Here is a 17,558-nt window from a genome sequence, read left to right on the forward strand (position 1 = left end):
CTAGAGTTAGAATCTTCAAGATAGAACAACTTTTGGAGTAATCTCGGTAATTTGCCATTTACCTGTGTCCTGCACATTTCTGGACATTTAGCATGTCTTTCTTGTTTGATGTTATTCTTGTTGGTTGTAGTTCCATTTTTATTTTTGTTATTACCCTTTGTTTGATACTTGATACTAATACTTGATAATCACTGTACATAGTATGCATTAAGTTTAGAACCTTCTTATTTAGACAAAAAAAAGGGAAAATGTAGTGGTATTTGCTTTGCCTATGACCTTGGGCTACAGGGCCACTACAAACACAGAACTAAAAAGGTGCCTAGCATGACACCTTTCTTTCTGACCCAGTGCTCTATCTGCTGCAGAACATGTGTGCTTCTGGACGTGGTTGAAGTTCCTAGCTCACACACCATATGAGCTGCCTGGCCTACAGACTCCCCACACAGCTGCTGTGTGCAGGTGGTCACCCGAGCAGGAGTCAGGCAGTTCCTGGGGGGTTCTCATGGGCTCTGCAGGGTGGAGAAACTCACCAGCAGCTGCCCGTGTGTGTGTGTGTGTGTGTGTGTGTGTGTGTGTGTGTGTGTGTGTGTGTGTGTTAGGGTTTAGTCACAAGAGTAGCCCCAGTGGGGGCAGATGGGGCTCAGATCCACATGGTTGGAACCAGGCGGCTGAGGGGTGCTAGTGAGCACACACGCCTCTGAGCAGACCTGCTGCGGAGGCTGTGGGTAGGAGCCACAGGGAATGTGGGGGCTTAAAACGGAGAGGAAGAAGGGCCACATGCCCCTTCTCTTGATCATTTTAAGAGGTCACATACAACAGCAGGAAGCAGTGCCTCCTTCGGTCCCTATAGCTCAAGGTCATGGGCTGAGCAAATACGACTACAGGTCCTAGGTCCTAGGGTAGAACCATGGCTGTTCACGCTGCTAAATAGCCTTCTCTATATTTATGTTCATACCCGTAGACCTGGGCTGCTTTCAACCTCTGTCAGAGAAGCGTCTTTGTGCAGTGGACAGCAGTCACTGCAGAGCTGCCCAACTAGTTAAAATGCTCAGAATAGCAGACTGAGTGCTTAGCCCCAGATAGGACATCTATATCCAAGCCACCACTAGTGCTCAGGGAGCACTGTGTATGGAGAAGAGGAAAAAATGTAGGATCTGGAGGATGAGGAAGAGTGCTGTGAAATGCTGTCTTCTGGCCATGGCTATTATGTTTGGAAACTCACAACAGCTGCAGTTACCTGCATAAGATCAAGCCACCCAACCTAAGGCATAGGTGGGTGATCTCCAGGCCCCATTCCTTGTTGAGGGGCTATGGGCAGCCGATAGGTGCTTGGAGAGGGAAGATTATTATGGTTAGAGGACGTGGCCACTGGTAAGTTTCCCATGCTCTAGGAGAGGATGGCCCCACACCCACACAGATATGGGCAGTACTAACTAAACTTCCCAGATTATATATTTAAAAAAAAAAAAAGGTAAAGTTGAGAAAGTGACCTGTTGGGGAAGATATGGGGGACGTTGAAGATATTAGGGGCTAGATGTCATATTTCATTATTGTATAAATAGAAAACTCTCAGGAGAAAGGAAAAATTAAAACATTTTTAAAAAGTCCTTTGGAATACATTTAGTTTTACTGTTTATTAGAGAGTAAAGCAAATTTGCATATCAATGAGATGCAGGTAATACTTATTTTTACACAGAAATTAAATATTGGGCCTGGAGAGATGGCACAGTGCTTAAACTTGCCCTGCTTTTGCAAAGGACCTGTGTTTGGACCCCCGAGCACTCACGTTGGGTAGTTCACAACTGCGCGAAACTCCATCTAGGAGGATTCAGTGCCTCTAGCCGCCAAGTGTACCTGTACACATATGCACATACCTACATGTAGACACGCATGATTTAACATAATGAAAATGAATCTCTAAAAAGTCAAACCTTGACTGAATATTTGATACTGTAGGATATGGAACATTTTCAACATTTTTCAGACTCGACCAGTACTTTGATTTTATATGATCATTGCTTACATTGGCACTTCACATAAATATATAATACAAAATGACAGAAATAAGTTCAGGGCTGTTTCAGAAATCATGGGAAATTGGTCCTGATCTCAAGCCAAAATACATTTAACAATTTTTTTTTTATATAAAACTCTTATCAGCAACTCAAATAGCACTTTTCAAAATCTTGCATGCTCACACTGTCCAGTCCTTATACACTGCTGCCTGAGGGTAGGAAATGACTAAAGGTCTTTGTTTTCTGTAATTAAACCATTGTTATGAGAGCAGAAAATTGTCATAAAACCTCTTCAGTTCCTAGCTTACAGTAACCTTTAATCTGAGAGGTGTTTCAGATGCCTTTGACTGGTGTGGTGTGCTGTGACAGTGTGTGCACATTGTGGAATGTGTGAGTTGTATGTTCAGAACCAAGACTGCTCTGCCAGAGTCATCTCTGGTTCATAATTTCTGATTTTGAATTTTTATTTTTGCAAATTCAGAAAAATCTAACTGTTGCCAGTGATTTTGTTTGCTTGTTTGCTGCCCTGCATTTAGGATTTGCACCCACAGTTTAAGAAGCTTTGATTTAGATCATAGACTTCCCTATGCCAATTGCCTGGTAAGGCCACTGCATCTTCTTGCCCTGTCTTCCCTCAAATATGGACTAGACCAAATGTTCCCACTCACAAAGGGCCTTTTGGGAAGGAGGGGAGAATGGGTACATAGTTCCCCCAGAGGCCCATGAGACCAAAGACAGAAAGGGCCTAACGCTCTTGCTTCAGCCTTGGCTCATCTGAACCTGCAGGTGGGAGGCTCTACCTCACCGGAGCAGAGAATGTCAGTCACAGAAGCCACTGGGAAGTCTCCGCCAGGGTGTGCGACAGGGAAGTGCAAACAGAAGACAGAATTCTTTTGGAATTATGTGACGTTTATTATTGAAACTGCCATTAGGGAAGCTGGTATTGGTTCCCTGGTGCTGCTCTCCTGAGTCCTGATCTCTGTCGCAGCTTCCTGCTCTGGGATCTCATTAAACACACTTGGCTTCAAAGATGATCCTCTCCATTGTCTCGGCGGTTACAGTACTGCTATACTCTACCTCCTTGCCTTTCTCCATCTTCGCCTCTACGTTGTGCTTCTCCACCTTCTTTGACACAATGTCTACCCCTCCTCTATTACGGGAGGAGACTGCTGTTTTTGAAGTAGGCCTTATTAGGAAGCTCTTCAAAAAAGAGCTAATCTTACTGGATTTCTTACTCCCAGACCCCGAGCTAGTTGCAGATTGACTCTTCCTGGGTTTTTGAGCAGTCCTGGACTCACTCTTGTGAGTGGAGCCATGTCTCTTGCCCTTTAAGTTGCTGTGTGCTTTTCCTTTCTTGTTTTCTCTTTTTTTCCCGGGGCTGGAGACGGACCGGTGGGAAGATGATTTCCGGGTGGTCTTGTCCTTGCCTGTGCTTCGGTCCTTGCCTGTGCTTCGGTCCTTACCTGGGCTTCGGTCCTTGCCTGTGCTTCGGTCCTTGCCTGTGCTTCGGTGACTTGTCCTGCGGTGATGGGAACTTTTCCTGCTGGGATTTCTGTCCTTCTTTTCTCGTCTCTCCCGTTTCTCCTTCCGGGGTTCAGAGCCAATGTGTGGAACCTTCTGGCTTCCATCCCTTTCGCACATGTAGCCTTCACTCTGCAAGGTCGACACCAGCGGAGCTTCGGGTTTGTCTGCAGCAGGCCCCTTGGTCGTCATGGTGCCTGCAAACACCACACTCAGGCTGCCCTCTGGGGTGACACTGGTAGCACCCCCTGCGGAAGTGGACTCTGAGGAGGAGCTGGCAGCTCCTGCCAAGACCAGGTCTGTACCTTCTGAGGATATGTTTGCCACAGCCGCTAAGGCCTTGCTGGATCCACTTCCTCCCGAATCTTTGCTGCCTGTGCCTGCCAGAGCTGTGGCTACCTGGCTTGAGCCCGGAGACCTGGTGGTTGCTATGCTTAAAGCACCCGAGGTCGAGCTTGCAGCTGTCCCTGCTTTTGCCACACCTGCTGAGGGGCCTGTTATTACTCCGGCAGCCACTGTGCCACCTACCGCCCCTGCTGCTGCCCCTTTGGCAGGTCCTCGTATACCAGCGGCTGCAGCAGCTGTCGTAGCTGGTTGTGTTCCCTCTCCTCCTGCAAAGGCAGCAGAGGTGGCTCCTGACACATCTCGGAGCTTTTGACGCACAGAGTCCTGATCCCCTTCTCCGTGGATGTCAGAGCCCTGTGCCGAGGGGAGGATAAACAGTGAAACAGGTGACAGAGAGGCCGGACTGCTCAGGTCCTCTCTCACCCAGAAGCTCAGTAACCCAAGGGCTTCTTATTGAAATCATCGTGTCTGAATTCCCATTTATTACAAGATCCCTTCCATTGCACTTTAGTCAATGGGCACTCAGTTTCACCTCAGCAATTCTAGGGCAAAAGGAAACACTTTCATAAAATGTGTTTTCCACATTTGTGTTTGTCTTTGCAGGGCATGTTTCTACAAATGGAATTGTTGGGTCAGGGATACACTAGACATGTTGATGGCCTTGGAACCAATTGTGCAAGTACACACATGGGCATTGTGCGTATTTAAAAAAATCACATAGTAGGCACAGGGTGACAGCTCATGGCTCAAGGGAAGGGAGTTAAAAGTGTTCTACACTAAAACGCTGATCTCAGAAATAGATTAGTGGTCACCGGGACCTGGAAGGGCTACTGGGGAGCAGGAATGCAGAGAATACGGATAATAGGTACAGTTAGATAAGAGGAGTAACTTCCTATGTCTTAGGTTCCTGAAGGATAACTGTAATTGACAACCATTAATCTTACTATCTCAATAACGAGTTGAGAAGATTTTTTTCCATATTCCTAGCACAAGGAAATGTGCTGGGATGATATCACCCCAATATCTGGGGTGATAGACAACCTCCCAAGTTTTATCACCACATATTAAATACAAGTATCAATATGCCACAGTATACCATATTAATATGTATAATTAATATATATCAATCAAAATTAAAAATGTAATTTGGTCAAGTATGGTGGCACCGGCCAGCAATCTCAACACTTGAGAGGCTGAGGCAGGAGAATAGCTAATTCAAGGCCAGTCTAAGCTACATAGTGGGTTGAGTTCCAGGTCAGGCTGGGATACATCTCAAGATCTTGCATCCAAAATAAGAGAACATATATAATACATCCCCTTCATTTTATATATTATATAATATTCCATAACAAATGAGGCTGAGTTGGTGTATAAGGAGTTTACGACTGAGACATCAGGAAGTTGTAATGTTCACCTACAGTCTTGGATGTGAGGCAGAGTAATTGATAGTTCAGGTTTCTGACATTAAGCCTTATGAGACATTTCGGCGAAGTAGTCCAGCCTCCCAGAGTGATAGTTAAGTCTCTAGTGGTGGCACAGGACCTTTTCAAATAGAGCACATTTCCCAGGTGGGCCTAAGAAAGCACCTACGTCTCTGCGGGACCTGCTCTGAAGCTCCCCACTCAGTTTGAGTCTTTAGAAGCTTACGAGTAGGCTTTTGTTGTCCTCCAGGATAGATGTGTTACCAGTGTGAAGGGTCGGGCTACTGCTGCAGCTGTCTGTTGGTGGCCTCAGGAGATAGACAAGCTTTTCCCAGTAGCAAAAGAGGTCTTCTCGTGCATCAGAAGAGGGACACAGCTGCAGGTAAAAAGTCCGGCCTGTGGCGAGCTTCAGGCGCAGCTGCTGTTTCTCACGGTCATGAATGGAGATCTTGACAAATTTCAAAGGAAGCAGCCTGGTGAGCTCCAAAGTCTTTGGCGGCTTGCGACCTCTCCCCTTGATGAACCGGGCCCGTCTAGCATGTTCTTCACAGACTTTAGCTGGTCGGGCCAGCAGCATGACGTCAGGAAGTGGGAGGACTGGGCTGGTGGACGCGATGCACACAGTCACCATTCGGACGCGGTTATGGACATCAATCACCTCTCCTTTCTTGCTAATCTGGATAAAGTCACTTTCAAACATTGGTGCATACTTGAAAATATCATACTCTCCTCCCTTGTATAGTTGTCGCTGTAGGTTTCCCATGGAGGTGTTGAACACGCCCATGGATCGGTAGCTGTGGGCAGTGTAATAAGGTAACAAACATTCACTGCTCATGGTTCTCTTCATTCCAGGCATCGCTGCCAGCCACAAATCGTGTCCCCAAGAGAGGGAGGGAGTGAAGGCAATTGCCCATCTCCCAGCAAGGTTTCTGCCCACATCTCCTCACACCTCCACAGTTATGCTCTGCTGTCCTTTGTGACCTGTCACCAGCACACACCCCTTTGTCCTGGCCTCCAAGCAGTCATCATCTGCTCAAAGCAAGATCAGCAGCCTCCTCCGACCCCAGCTGCACCACCACCTTCATAGGGACCAGGCTGCACCCTGCCAGAGTGTACCTGTGGGTGCGCGGGACATTTTTAAAACTCAGACTGTCGGATGCTTCAGTTATAAGCCAGTCTGCTTTTGTCAACATTGAGGACGTACATCTCTAGTTGTGTTGTTGGTCTTGTTATGACACTCTTCTAAGGACTGTCTCCCTTTTTCTTTGACTGAATGACCTCCTGGGGATGCAATCATAGTGGTGGGATGTAGTTTGCTAATGGCAGAACCCCATCTGGATTCTGATTCACCAAGGCCTCAGTGTATACCCACACAATCCTGGCAGGCTTTCAGGGGTTGTTAAAGGAAGGGTCCCCAGCTACTCCTGTGACCTGTCAGAACCTGAGTTTTATCAGTATAGCTTTCTTGACCACTTTCTTATTTGGGGAAAGTTAATTTTTCAAAGCCATGAGTTGCAGTGAGGAAACAAGGCTACAGATGATCTTGCTTGGGGTCAGAGTTCAGGGCTGGATTCTAAGCCAGTCTTGTAACTGCTATGAGAGCTTTCTCCATGTCAGGCTGTGAACCTGTCAGACTCCTGCTGTGCACACACAGAGAGGCGTGGTGGTCAGTAGTGTGGGGGGTTGGGTCTCACTGGGGACCACAGGGATTCACAGGTACTTGAATCACAGATTTCCCGAAATGGTGTGCCTGCCGCTTTACCTTGATGCCTGCCTGATAAACCACTGGTGTTTGGGTTCTTTGAATGGTTTTTCAGAGAAATGGTAGCAAACATAGCTTTCTGGAGTTTCTTCTTTACTTGGCAGAAGGTGATGAAGCTAAAATCCCCCTCCTCCAGTTAGAAAAATGCTTCTGAAATAACCCACCCCCACCCCCCACAGGCAGCGATTACTGTGTAAAGGTCTTGAAGTAAACTCAAGCCACAGAAAAGCCTTTGTTCTGTCCTACGTTCTCCCCAGTGCAGAGTGCACCGTAGCTTTTCAGTGACTGTGGACCTGGGTCTACTGAGGCTCACGCTTCCATGCACTTACGCAACAACAAAACGTAATCAACAAGCATTTTGTTCATTATCAACAAGGGAAGGACGTTAAAAAAAAAAATAAAGTTCTTTACCACAGAAGAACTAAAATGTGCTTTTTTCTAAAGATATTGAGTTACTTCTCCAAAAAGAGCAGCACAGTGGTTGTAAGGGGATAATGATTAAAAGTCAATAATACTGGATCTATTGACTAAGAAGTAGTTTCTCTCCCCCTCCTCACACACTTTCTCCCACTGGGCCCTGTCCCCATATGACGTACATTGTGTATTATACTATTACACATTATAAAATAAATACATACTCTCATAAGTACATCACAGATGTATTGCTAAAATGAAAAATTTGTCTCGCATGTTTGAAACTCTGAGTTGGAGCTCTAGCACTGAGAATTTTTATTATTTCTTTTTTTAATTGAGACAGCTGGTCAGATCACTCAGTAGGCAAATGCCTCTGTTGCTAAACCTGGTGATCTGAGTTTGAACCAACTCCCAAAAGTTGCCCTCTGACCTCCACAGGTTTGTCATGATGTCCATGCACACATAACTAATGAGAGTAGGCAATTCAAAAACTGAGGCCAACAGTCATATTATTGAGAACTTGCCATAAGCCAAGCGTGGTCCTAATCAGTTTATGTTAAGAAAAGATTTTTCTTCAGAATATCCCTATAAAATGTAGGTCTGACTGTCATCCATATTGTGCAAGGGGGGAAATCAAGGCTCAAAGAAATTGGACAGCTTCACTAAGGTCACAAGAGGATGAAGGAAATGCTAGTCCCCAAATGCACAATGGTGAAAATTATGCTCGATTGGGTCACACTAGTGGAAGGTAAGTATATAAGCACTGTGCAACATAAACTTACCCAGTTTAACCTCATTAGTGGCATACTGTGTGCTGCACCCTGTCTGAGAAAACAGCAAGGGATGGAATAGACAAATGTAGTGGTCTTATGGAGCCTTGTAGAGACTGTAGCGAGTGTGTGATACAGAACGTCCAGTGCTGGGAGGAACTGTGGGAAAAGACAAGCAGGTGGGGTAGGAGTGAGTGCTGGCAGGGAGAGCGGGAGCAGGGGACTAAGGAGGGTGTGGCAAGAACAGACTTTGGGTTGTCATGGGATCCCTGACGTGTGTGTGTGTGTGTGTGTGTGTGTGTGTGTGTGTGTGTGTGTGTGTGTGTGTGTGTCTCAGCACCTATATGCATTTCTTGTGCTTTTTTTCCTTTGGCTCTTTTTCTTGTTTGATGGTTTTGTCATATTCTGATTTGTCTTTTTATTTATCTTATTTTTATTTATCTTATTGTTCTTTAGATGCCTGTTTGTTTTCTAATGAGAGACAGAAAGGGCTGGGTCCAGATGGCAGGAGAGGTGGGAGGAGCTGGGAGCAGTAGAGGGACAAGAAACCATAATCAAACTATATTATATGAAAAAAAGATACGTTTTTAATAAAAGAAAAAGAGATGAAGGAGAAAGAGGAGGAGGAGGAAGACGAGGAGGAGAAATGACCTTTGAGCAAAGGCATAAAGAGGGTCAGGGGAAGCATGCAGCAGTCAAGCTTGATGAAGAGCCTCTTGGAGGGCATAGCAGGAAACCATAGCCCTGCAGCCGGAACATGCTTGACATGGTTAAGGAAACTCCAAGCAAGCGCGGGGCCAGAGACAGAGTGAAACTGGAGAAGAGGGGTTGGAGTTGAGGCCAGGAGGCAGATTGTCAAAAGACATTACCAGGAGGGTTGTTGGCGGCTACTGCAACCCACACGCCTCCCTCCCCACTCAAATAAAGCTGGGTCACTGATGGCACAGAAGGTATTTGGGATGAGCCATAGTGAAGCAAAGTTAGTGGGTTTAGTAAGTCACGGAGTCACCTAGGAAAAGGACAGCACACAATCCGACACATGGGTGCAGGCTTCTCAAGAGAGAGTCATGCTTAGATGCCATTGCAGTCACTATACCTGTGATCTGGTGGCTTCCTTTTCTTTTCTTTTCTTTTCTTTTTTTTTTAAATTTTTTGAGACAGGCTTTCTCTGTAGCTTTGTACCTTTCCTGGAACTCACTCTGTAGCCCAGGCTGGCCTCAATCTCACAAGATCCACCTGCCTCTGCCTCCTGAGTGCTGGGGTTAAAGGCATGAGCCACTACCTCCTGTAGGACAGATCCGTTGGCTTTCTAAGTTGAATTCCCAAAGCATGTAATTACAAGACTGAAGAATTAAGCCAAGCTTAATACTTAAGTAAAGCAAAGCTTTATATTTAAAAATTAAAAATGCAGGAGCTAGTTCAGACCTTTTAAAGGACTATTCATTTACTTATTTATTTGTTTTTGTTTACTTATGTGAGTGTGCCCATTTGCCACATTGTGCATGTAGAGGTCAGAGAATAACTTGCAGGAGTCAGCTCCCTCCTTTCATTGTGTGATGTCAAATTCAGGTCATCAGGCTTAGCAGCAAGTGCTCTTACCTACTGTGCCATCTCTCTGGCCCTACTTTATTAATTTTTTTATCTTAATGGATTTCCTTTTTAAAATGAAATCATAAGGTTTTTTAAAGGGCATCGTTAAGATTTAGGGATGAGAGAGGAGGGCTAACATGACAAACTCAAGGTTAGGGGACATTCTGGCACTGGGTGACTGGTTTCTAACATTCTTATTTGCAGTGTTTTAGGACACTAAGTATTGTCTCTGCCAGCAACTTCAGTTGCATTTGTTGCATTAGAGTTTCAGACTCCCATCCAGACTCCAGAGTAGTGCCCTCCTAATTTTCCCTTCTTTTTATCCTGTCTCAGAGTTTGACTTGTAGACCGAGGTTAGGTGGACGAGGTTTTGTTCCACTGCACCTGGAACCTACACAAAAGGAAGTAACACTTCCGGTTTACAGATTTTCAAGAATATTATGCCAGTAAAACTACATTCTTAGAACAGCAATGATTCAAGCCTGGATACAAGAAATAGCTTTATTCAGATCTAGCTAAAGCACACAATTCTATAACCTGAGAATGAAAACCCAAAATCATACTTAAATTAACTTCCTAATTTTTTTATTTTATTAAGAAATTTTCTGTTCATTTTACATACCAACCACAGGTGCCCCTCTCCTCCCTCCTCTCGCCCTCCCACCCTTCCTCCTCCCCACCCACTCTCCATTCCCACCTCCTCCAAGGCAAGGACTCCCATGGGGAGTCAGCAGAGCCTGGTACATTCAGTTGAGGCAGGTCCAAGCCCCTGCCCCTGAACCAAGGCTGTGCAAGGTGTCCCACCATAGGCACTGGACTCCAAAAAGTCTGCTCATGCAGCAAGGATGGATCCTGATCCCACTGCCAGGGGCACCTTAAGCAGATCAAGCTAAACAACTGTCTTGCCTAGGCAGAGGGCCTAGTCCAGTCCCATGGGGGCTCTACAGCTATTGATCCACAGTTCCATGAGTTCCCAGTAGTTTGGTTTGGTTGTCTCTGTAGGTTTCCCCATCATGATCTTGATGCCCCTTGCTCAAAGATTCCCTCTTCTCTCTCTTAGACTGGACTCCTGGAGCTCAGCCTGGTGCTTGGCTTGTGGATCTCTGCATCTGCTTCCATCAGATACTGGATGAAGGCTCTATGATGAGAGTTAGGGTATTCACCAATCTGATTACCAGAATAGGCCAGTTCAGGTACCTTCTCCACTATTGCTAGTAGTCTAAGGTAGGGTCATCCTTGTGGATTCCTGGGAACTTCCCTAGTACCCTGTTTCTCCCTGTTCCCTTGATGTCACCCTCTATCATTATATCGCTTTCCTTGCTCTTCCACTCTGTCCCTGTTCCAGCTCGACCATCCCATTCCCTTATGTTCTCATCCCCCATCCCTTGCCCTCCATTACCCCCACTTACCCCCAGTTTGCTCATGTGGATCTCATCTATTTCTTCTTTTCTGGGCAATCTATGCATGCCTCTCAGAGTCTTCCTTGTTAGCTAGCTAGCTTCTCTGGAGCTGTGGGTTATAGTCTGGTTATCCTTTGCTTTACATCTAGTATCCACTTATGAGTGGGTACATACCATGTTTGTCCTTCTGAGTCTGGATTACCTCACTCAGGATGATATTTTCTAGTTCCATCCATTTGCCTGCAAATTTCATGATATCATTGTTTTTTACTGCTGAGTAGTACTCTATTGTGTATATATGCCACATTTTCTTTATCCATTCTTCAGTTGAGGGACATCCAGGTTGTTTCCAGGTTCTTGCTATTACGAATAATGCTGATATGAACATAGTTGAGCATGTGTCCTTGTGGTGTAATTGAGCATTCCTTCAGTATATGCCCAAGAGTGGTATAGCTGGGTCTTGAGGGAGATTGATTCCCAATTTTCTGAGAAACTGCCATACTGATTTCCAAAGTGGCTGTACCAGTTTGCACTCACACCAACAGTAGAGGAGTGTTCCCCTTGCTCCGCATCCTCTCCAACCTGTCATCAGTGTTTTTGATCATAGCCATTCTGACAGATGTAGGATGGTATCTCAGAGTCGTTTTGATTTGCATTTCCCAGATAACTAAGGGTGCTGAGCAATTCCTTAAATGTCTTTAGCCATTTGAGATTCTTCTGTTGGGAATTCTCTGTTCAGCTCTGTAGCCCATTTTTTAGTTGGATTGTTTGTTATCTTGGTGTCTAGTTTCTTGAATTCTTTATATATTTTGGAGATCAGACCTCTGTCAGATGTGGGGTTAGTGAAGATCTTTTCCCATTCTATAGGCTGTCGTTTGGTCTTATTGACCATGTCCTTTGCCCACAAAAGCTTCTCAGTTTCAGGAGGTTCCATTTATTAATTGTTGTTCTCAGTGTCTGTGCTATTAGTGTTATATTTAGGAAGTGATCTCCTGTGCCAATGCATTCAAGACCACTTTTTCTTCTGTCAAGTTTAGTTTAACTGGATTTATGTTGAGGTCTTTGATCCACTTGGATTTGAGTTTTGTGCATGGCAATAGATATGAATCTATTTGCAGTTTTGTACATGTTGACATCCAGTTATGCCAGCACCATTTTTTGAAGATGCTTCTTTTTTCCATGGTACAGTTTTGGCTTCTTTTTTAAAAAATCAGGTGTTCATAGGTGTGCGGTTTAATGTCATGGTCTTCAATTCAATTCCATTGGTCCATATGTTGGTTTTTGTGCCAATACCAAGCTGTTTTTATTACTATAGCTCTATAGTAGAGCTTAAGGTCAGGGATGGTGATACCTCCAGAAGTGGCTTTATTGTACAGGATTGTTTTAGCTATCCTGGGATTTTGTTTTTCCACATGAATTTCAGTATTGTTCTTTTGAGGTCTGTGAAGAATTGTGTTGGGATTTTGATGGGGATTACATTGAATCTGTAGATTGCTTTTGGTAAGATTGCCATTTTTACTATGTTAGTCCTGCCTATCCATGAGCATGGGAGATCTTTCCATTTTCTGATCTCTTCTTCAATTTCTTTCTTCAGAGACTTAAAGTTCTTGTCATACAGGTCTTTCACTTGCTTAGTTAGAGTTACCCCCAAGGTATTTTATATTATTTGTGGCTGTTGTAAAGGGTGATGTTTCTCTGATTGATTTTCTCAGCCCATTTATCATTTGTATATAGGAGGACTACTAATTTTTTTGAGTTAATCTTGTATCCTGCCACATTACTGAAGGTGTTTATCAGCTGTAGGAGTTCCCTGGTAGAATTTTTGGGGTCTCTTATGTATACTATCATATCATCTGGAAATAGTGAAAGTTTGGCTTCTTCCTTTCCAATTTCTATCCCTTTGATCTCTTTTTGTTGTCTTATTGCTCTAGCTAGAACTTCAAGTATTATATTGAATAAATATGGAGAGAGTGGACAGCCTTGTCTTGTTCCTGATTTTAGTGGAATTGCTTTGAATTTCTCTCCATTTAATTTGATGTTGGTTGTCCGCTTGCTGTAAATTGCCTTTATTATGTTTGGGTATGTTCCCTGTATTCCTGATCTCTGCAAGACCTTTATCATGAAGGGTTGTTGGATTTTGTCAAAGGCTTTTACAGCATCTAATGAGATGATCATGTGGTTTTTTTTTCTTCCAGTTTGTTTATGTGGTGTATTACACTGACAGATTTTTGTATGTTGAACCATACTTGTATCCCTGGGATGAAGCCTACTTGGATAATTTTTTGATGTGTTCTTGGATTCAGTTTGCCAATATTTTATTGAATATTTTTACATCATTGTTCATGAGGGAGATTGGTCTGTAATTCTCTTTCTTTGTTGCATCTTTGTGTGGTTTGGGTGTCAGGGTAACTGTAGCCTCATAAAAGGAGTTTAGTAATGTTCCTTCTGTTTTTATTGTGTGGAACAATTTGAAGATTATTGGTATTATCTCTTCTTTGAAAATCTGGTAAAATTCTGCACCAAAACCATCTGGTCCTGGGCTTTTTTTTGGTTGGGAGATTTTAAGGAATGCTTCTATTTCCTTAGGGATTATTGGTCTATTTAAATTGTTTATCTGGTCTTGATTTAACTTTGGTATGTGGTACTTATCCAGAAAATTGTCCATTTCTTTTAGATTTTTCAGTTTTGTGGAGTACAGGTTTTTGAAGTATGACCTCATGATTTTCTGGATTTCCTCATTGTCTGTTGTTATGTCTCCCTTTTCATTTTGGATTTTGTTAATTTTGATGCCTTCTCTCTGCCTTTTGGTTAGTTTGGATAAGGGCTTATCTATCTTGTTGATTTTCTCAAAGGACCAACTCTTTGTTTCATTGATTCTTCATATTATTCTCTTTGTTTCTATTTTACTGACTTCAGCCCTCAATTTGATTATCTCCTGGCATCTATTCCTTCTGGGTAAGTTTGCTTCTTTTTGTTCTAGAGCTTTCGGGTGTGCTGTTAAGTCACTAGTGTGAGATTTCTCCAACTTCTTTATGTGGGCATTTAGTGCTATGAATTTTCCTCTTAACACTGCTTTCATAGTGTCCTGTAAGTTTGGGTATGTTGTACATTCATTTTCATTGAAATCTAAGAAATCTTTAATTTCTTTCTTTATTTCTTCCTTGACCCAGTGGTAATTCAGTTGAGCATTATTCAGTTTTCATGAGATTGTAGGCTTTCTGTAATTTTTGTTGTTGTTGAAATCTAACTTTAAGCTATGGCAGTCTGATAAAATATAGGAGGTTATTTCAGTTTTTTTGTATCTATTGAGATTTGCTTTGTGACCGAGTATGTGGTCAATTTTAGAGAAGGTTCCATGGGGTGCTGAGAAGAAGGTATATTCTTTTTTGTTAGGGTGGAATGTTCTGTAGATATCTATTAAGTCCATTTGAGTCATAATATCTTTTAGTTCCCTTATTTCTCTGTTAAGTTTCTGTCTGACAGATCTGTCCATTGGTGAGAGTGGGGTGTTGAAGTCTCCCACTACTAGCATGTGGGGTTTGATGTGCAATTTAAGGTTTAATAATGTTTCTTTTACAAATGTGGGTGCCCTTGAATTTGGGGCATAAATGTTCAGAATTGAGACTTCATCTTAGTGGATTTTTCCTATGCTGAATCTATAATGTCCTTCCCAATCTCTGTTGATTGATTTTAGCTTGAAGTCTATTTTGTTAGATATTAAGATAGCTACACCAGCTTGCTTCTTGAGTCCATTTGATTGGACGTCTTTTCCCAGCCTTTTACTCTGAGGTAGTATCTGTCTTTGAAGTTGAGGTGTGTTTCTTGTTTGCAGCAGAAGGATGGATCCTGTTTTTGTATCCATTCTGTTAGCCTGTGCCTTTTTATAGGCAAATTGAGTCCATTGATATTAAGGGATACTAATAACCAGTGATTGTTAATTCCTGTTATTTTTTGCTGGTAGTGTTGTGTGTTTCCCTTCTTTAGTATTTGTTGGTGTGGGATTATCTATTGCTTGTGTTTTCATGGGTGTATCTAACTTCCTTAGGTTGGCTTTTTCCTTCTAAATTCTTTCTGTAGGGCTGGATTTGTGGATAGGTATTGTTTAATTCTGGTTTTATCATGGAATATTTTGTTTACTCCATCTATGGTAATTGACAGTTTTGCTGGGTATAATAGTCTAGGTTGGCATCCATGGTCTCTTAGTGTCTGCATTTCTGTCCAGGACCTTCTGGCTTTCAAGTCTCCATTCAGAAGTTAGGTGTTATTCTCATGGGTCTGCCTTTATATGTTACTTGGCCATTTTCCTTACAGCTCTTAATATTTTTTCTTTATTCTGTATGTTTTGATTATTATGTGGTGAAGGGACCTTTTTGGAGATCCAGTCTATTTGGTGTTCTGTAACCTTCTTGCATTTTTATAGGATTTATTTCATTGTTGGGAAAGTTTGCTTCTATGATTTTGTTGAATGTATTCTCTGTGCCTTTGAGCTGGTATTCTTCTCCTTCTTCTATCCCTATTATTCTTAGATTTGGTCTTTTCATGGTGTCCCAGATTTCCTGAATGTTTTGTGTTATGACTTTGTTGACTATAATGTTTTCTTTGGCTGATGAATCTATTTCTTCTATCATATTTTCAACACCACAGATTCTGTCTTCCATCTCTTGCATTCTGTTTGTTATTCTTGCATCTGTAGTTCCTGTTCATTTACTCAGATTTTCCATTTCCAGAATTCCCTCAGTTTTTTATCTTCTTTATTGCCTCTATTTTAGTTTTCAAGTCTTGTACTGTTTCCTTCACATGTTTGATTGTTTTTTTCTTGGTTTTCTTGGCTTTCTTTAAGGGATTTATTGATTTCTTCCAATTTTTTGTTTGTCTTTTCCTCGATTTCTTTAAGGGAATTTTTCATTTCCTTGTTAAAGGCCTCTATTATCTTCTTAAAGTCATTTTTAAAGTCGATTTCTTCTGCTTCATCTGCATTGGGTTTTTTCAGGTCTTGCTGATGTACAACCACTAGATTCTAGTGGTGCCATATTGCTCTTTATGTCGTTGAATGTATTTTTGCACTGTTGTCTACCCATCTCTTCTTCCAAACGGTGCAAACAGTGTCTGAGTCTGAGGGAGCCTCTTTAGGTCAATGGGCAGTCTTGTTCCAATGTGAGCTCTTTGTCTGATTGGAGCTCTTGGTCCACTCAGAGCTGGCAGAGTCTTTTGGTCAACTTGGAGCTCCTGGTCTACTCGGAACTGGCAGAGTCTGTGTCTGAGGGAGCAGCTGTGATCTTGAAGGATGGTTGTGTTTGGGGGATGTGTGTGTCTGAGTATGTATGTGTGCATATACTATATGTGTATGTAGTGTGTATGTGTATTCATGTAAGTAAATGCAGGCACACACATGCCATGGCATGCACATGGAGGTCAGAGGACAACTCAGGTCTCCAAACTTACACAGCAAGCACCTTTACCTGCTGAACCATCTCCTTGGCCCCCAATGTTATTCTTAAAATCATGTTATTCTGAAAAAATGATAATAGAATTCAATATTTAATTCTTTTTTTTTTTTTTTTGGTTTTTCGAGACAGGGTTTCTCTGTGTAGCTTTGCGCCTTTCCTGGAACTCACTTGGTAGTCCAGGCTGGCCTCGAACTCACAGAGATCCGCCTGCCTCTGCCTCCCGAGTGCTGGGATTAAAGGCGTGCGCCACCACCGCCCGGCTCAATATTTAATTCTTAAATAATCAATGCAATCACATTTTCATTCCTTCTATGGGATAATTAAACAACTCTTAGGTGGGAATGTTAAAGCTTTAATAAGATGTAAAAAGTGCAAATTGTCTGTTCTATATGTTTTTATGTACTTTTTCTTTAAAAGGAATGTTGTGGAGCATGTATGCACTATGATCTATGCTCAGAGAGTCTATGAACTGCAGAATATTCTTAAAAGACACAGAGGAAACAGGGAGACAAATAGATAGATGGTAGAATAATGGTGGATGGATTGACCAGAAGGTACATCTAATATTTATCACTGTATTTACAATCAGCAATAACTTTTTGTAAGGAGGAATACCATCAAAAATGGATACTAAAGTTACTTGTCTATATATTTTAAATCAGGCTAAGGACAAAAGAGGTGAAGCATGAGAGTACAAAATCATATGCAGCATATTAAGTATAGACATGCATGGTTACAGACAACTGGGATCTGAATGTTTACTGCGAAAAGAAGTTACAAGGCAATAGAGTTTGTTTCCCATTATTATTTTGAACAGCAGGATGGAGAGGCTGCTATATATAACCTTTTTCAATGAGTCTGCAGCCTGGGGAG

At 42.7% G+C, this 17,558-nt stretch overlaps 2 protein-coding genes across 3 annotated transcripts in view; one reads left to right on the plus strand and one right to left on the minus strand.

Annotated features, from left to right (window-relative positions):
• Positions 1 to 17,558, plus strand: part of Itk (IL2 inducible T cell kinase) — a 121,470-nt gene that overhangs the window by 28,181 nt on the left and 75,731 nt on the right. The gene's annotated exons all lie outside the window — the stretch shown is intronic.
• Garin3 (golgi associated RAB2B interactor family member 3) lies at positions 3,024 to 6,158 on the minus strand. Its single transcript, XM_052758346.1, has 3 exons — positions 5,529 to 6,158; positions 3,515 to 4,235; positions 3,024 to 3,442 (listed from the first exon to the last, which is right to left on the minus strand). The coding sequence occupies exons 1-3, from the start codon at positions 6,156 to 6,158 to the stop codon at positions 3,024 to 3,026; spliced, it is 1,770 nt and encodes a 589-aa protein (XP_052614306.1).

The sequence above is a fragment of the Peromyscus californicus genome, unplaced genomic scaffold, assembly GCF_007827085.1.
Source record: "Peromyscus californicus insignis strain IS unplaced genomic scaffold, ASM782708v3 Scaffold_3__1_contigs__length_106647218, whole genome shotgun sequence".
Taxonomy (NCBI): domain Eukaryota; kingdom Metazoa; phylum Chordata; class Mammalia; order Rodentia; family Cricetidae; genus Peromyscus; species Peromyscus californicus.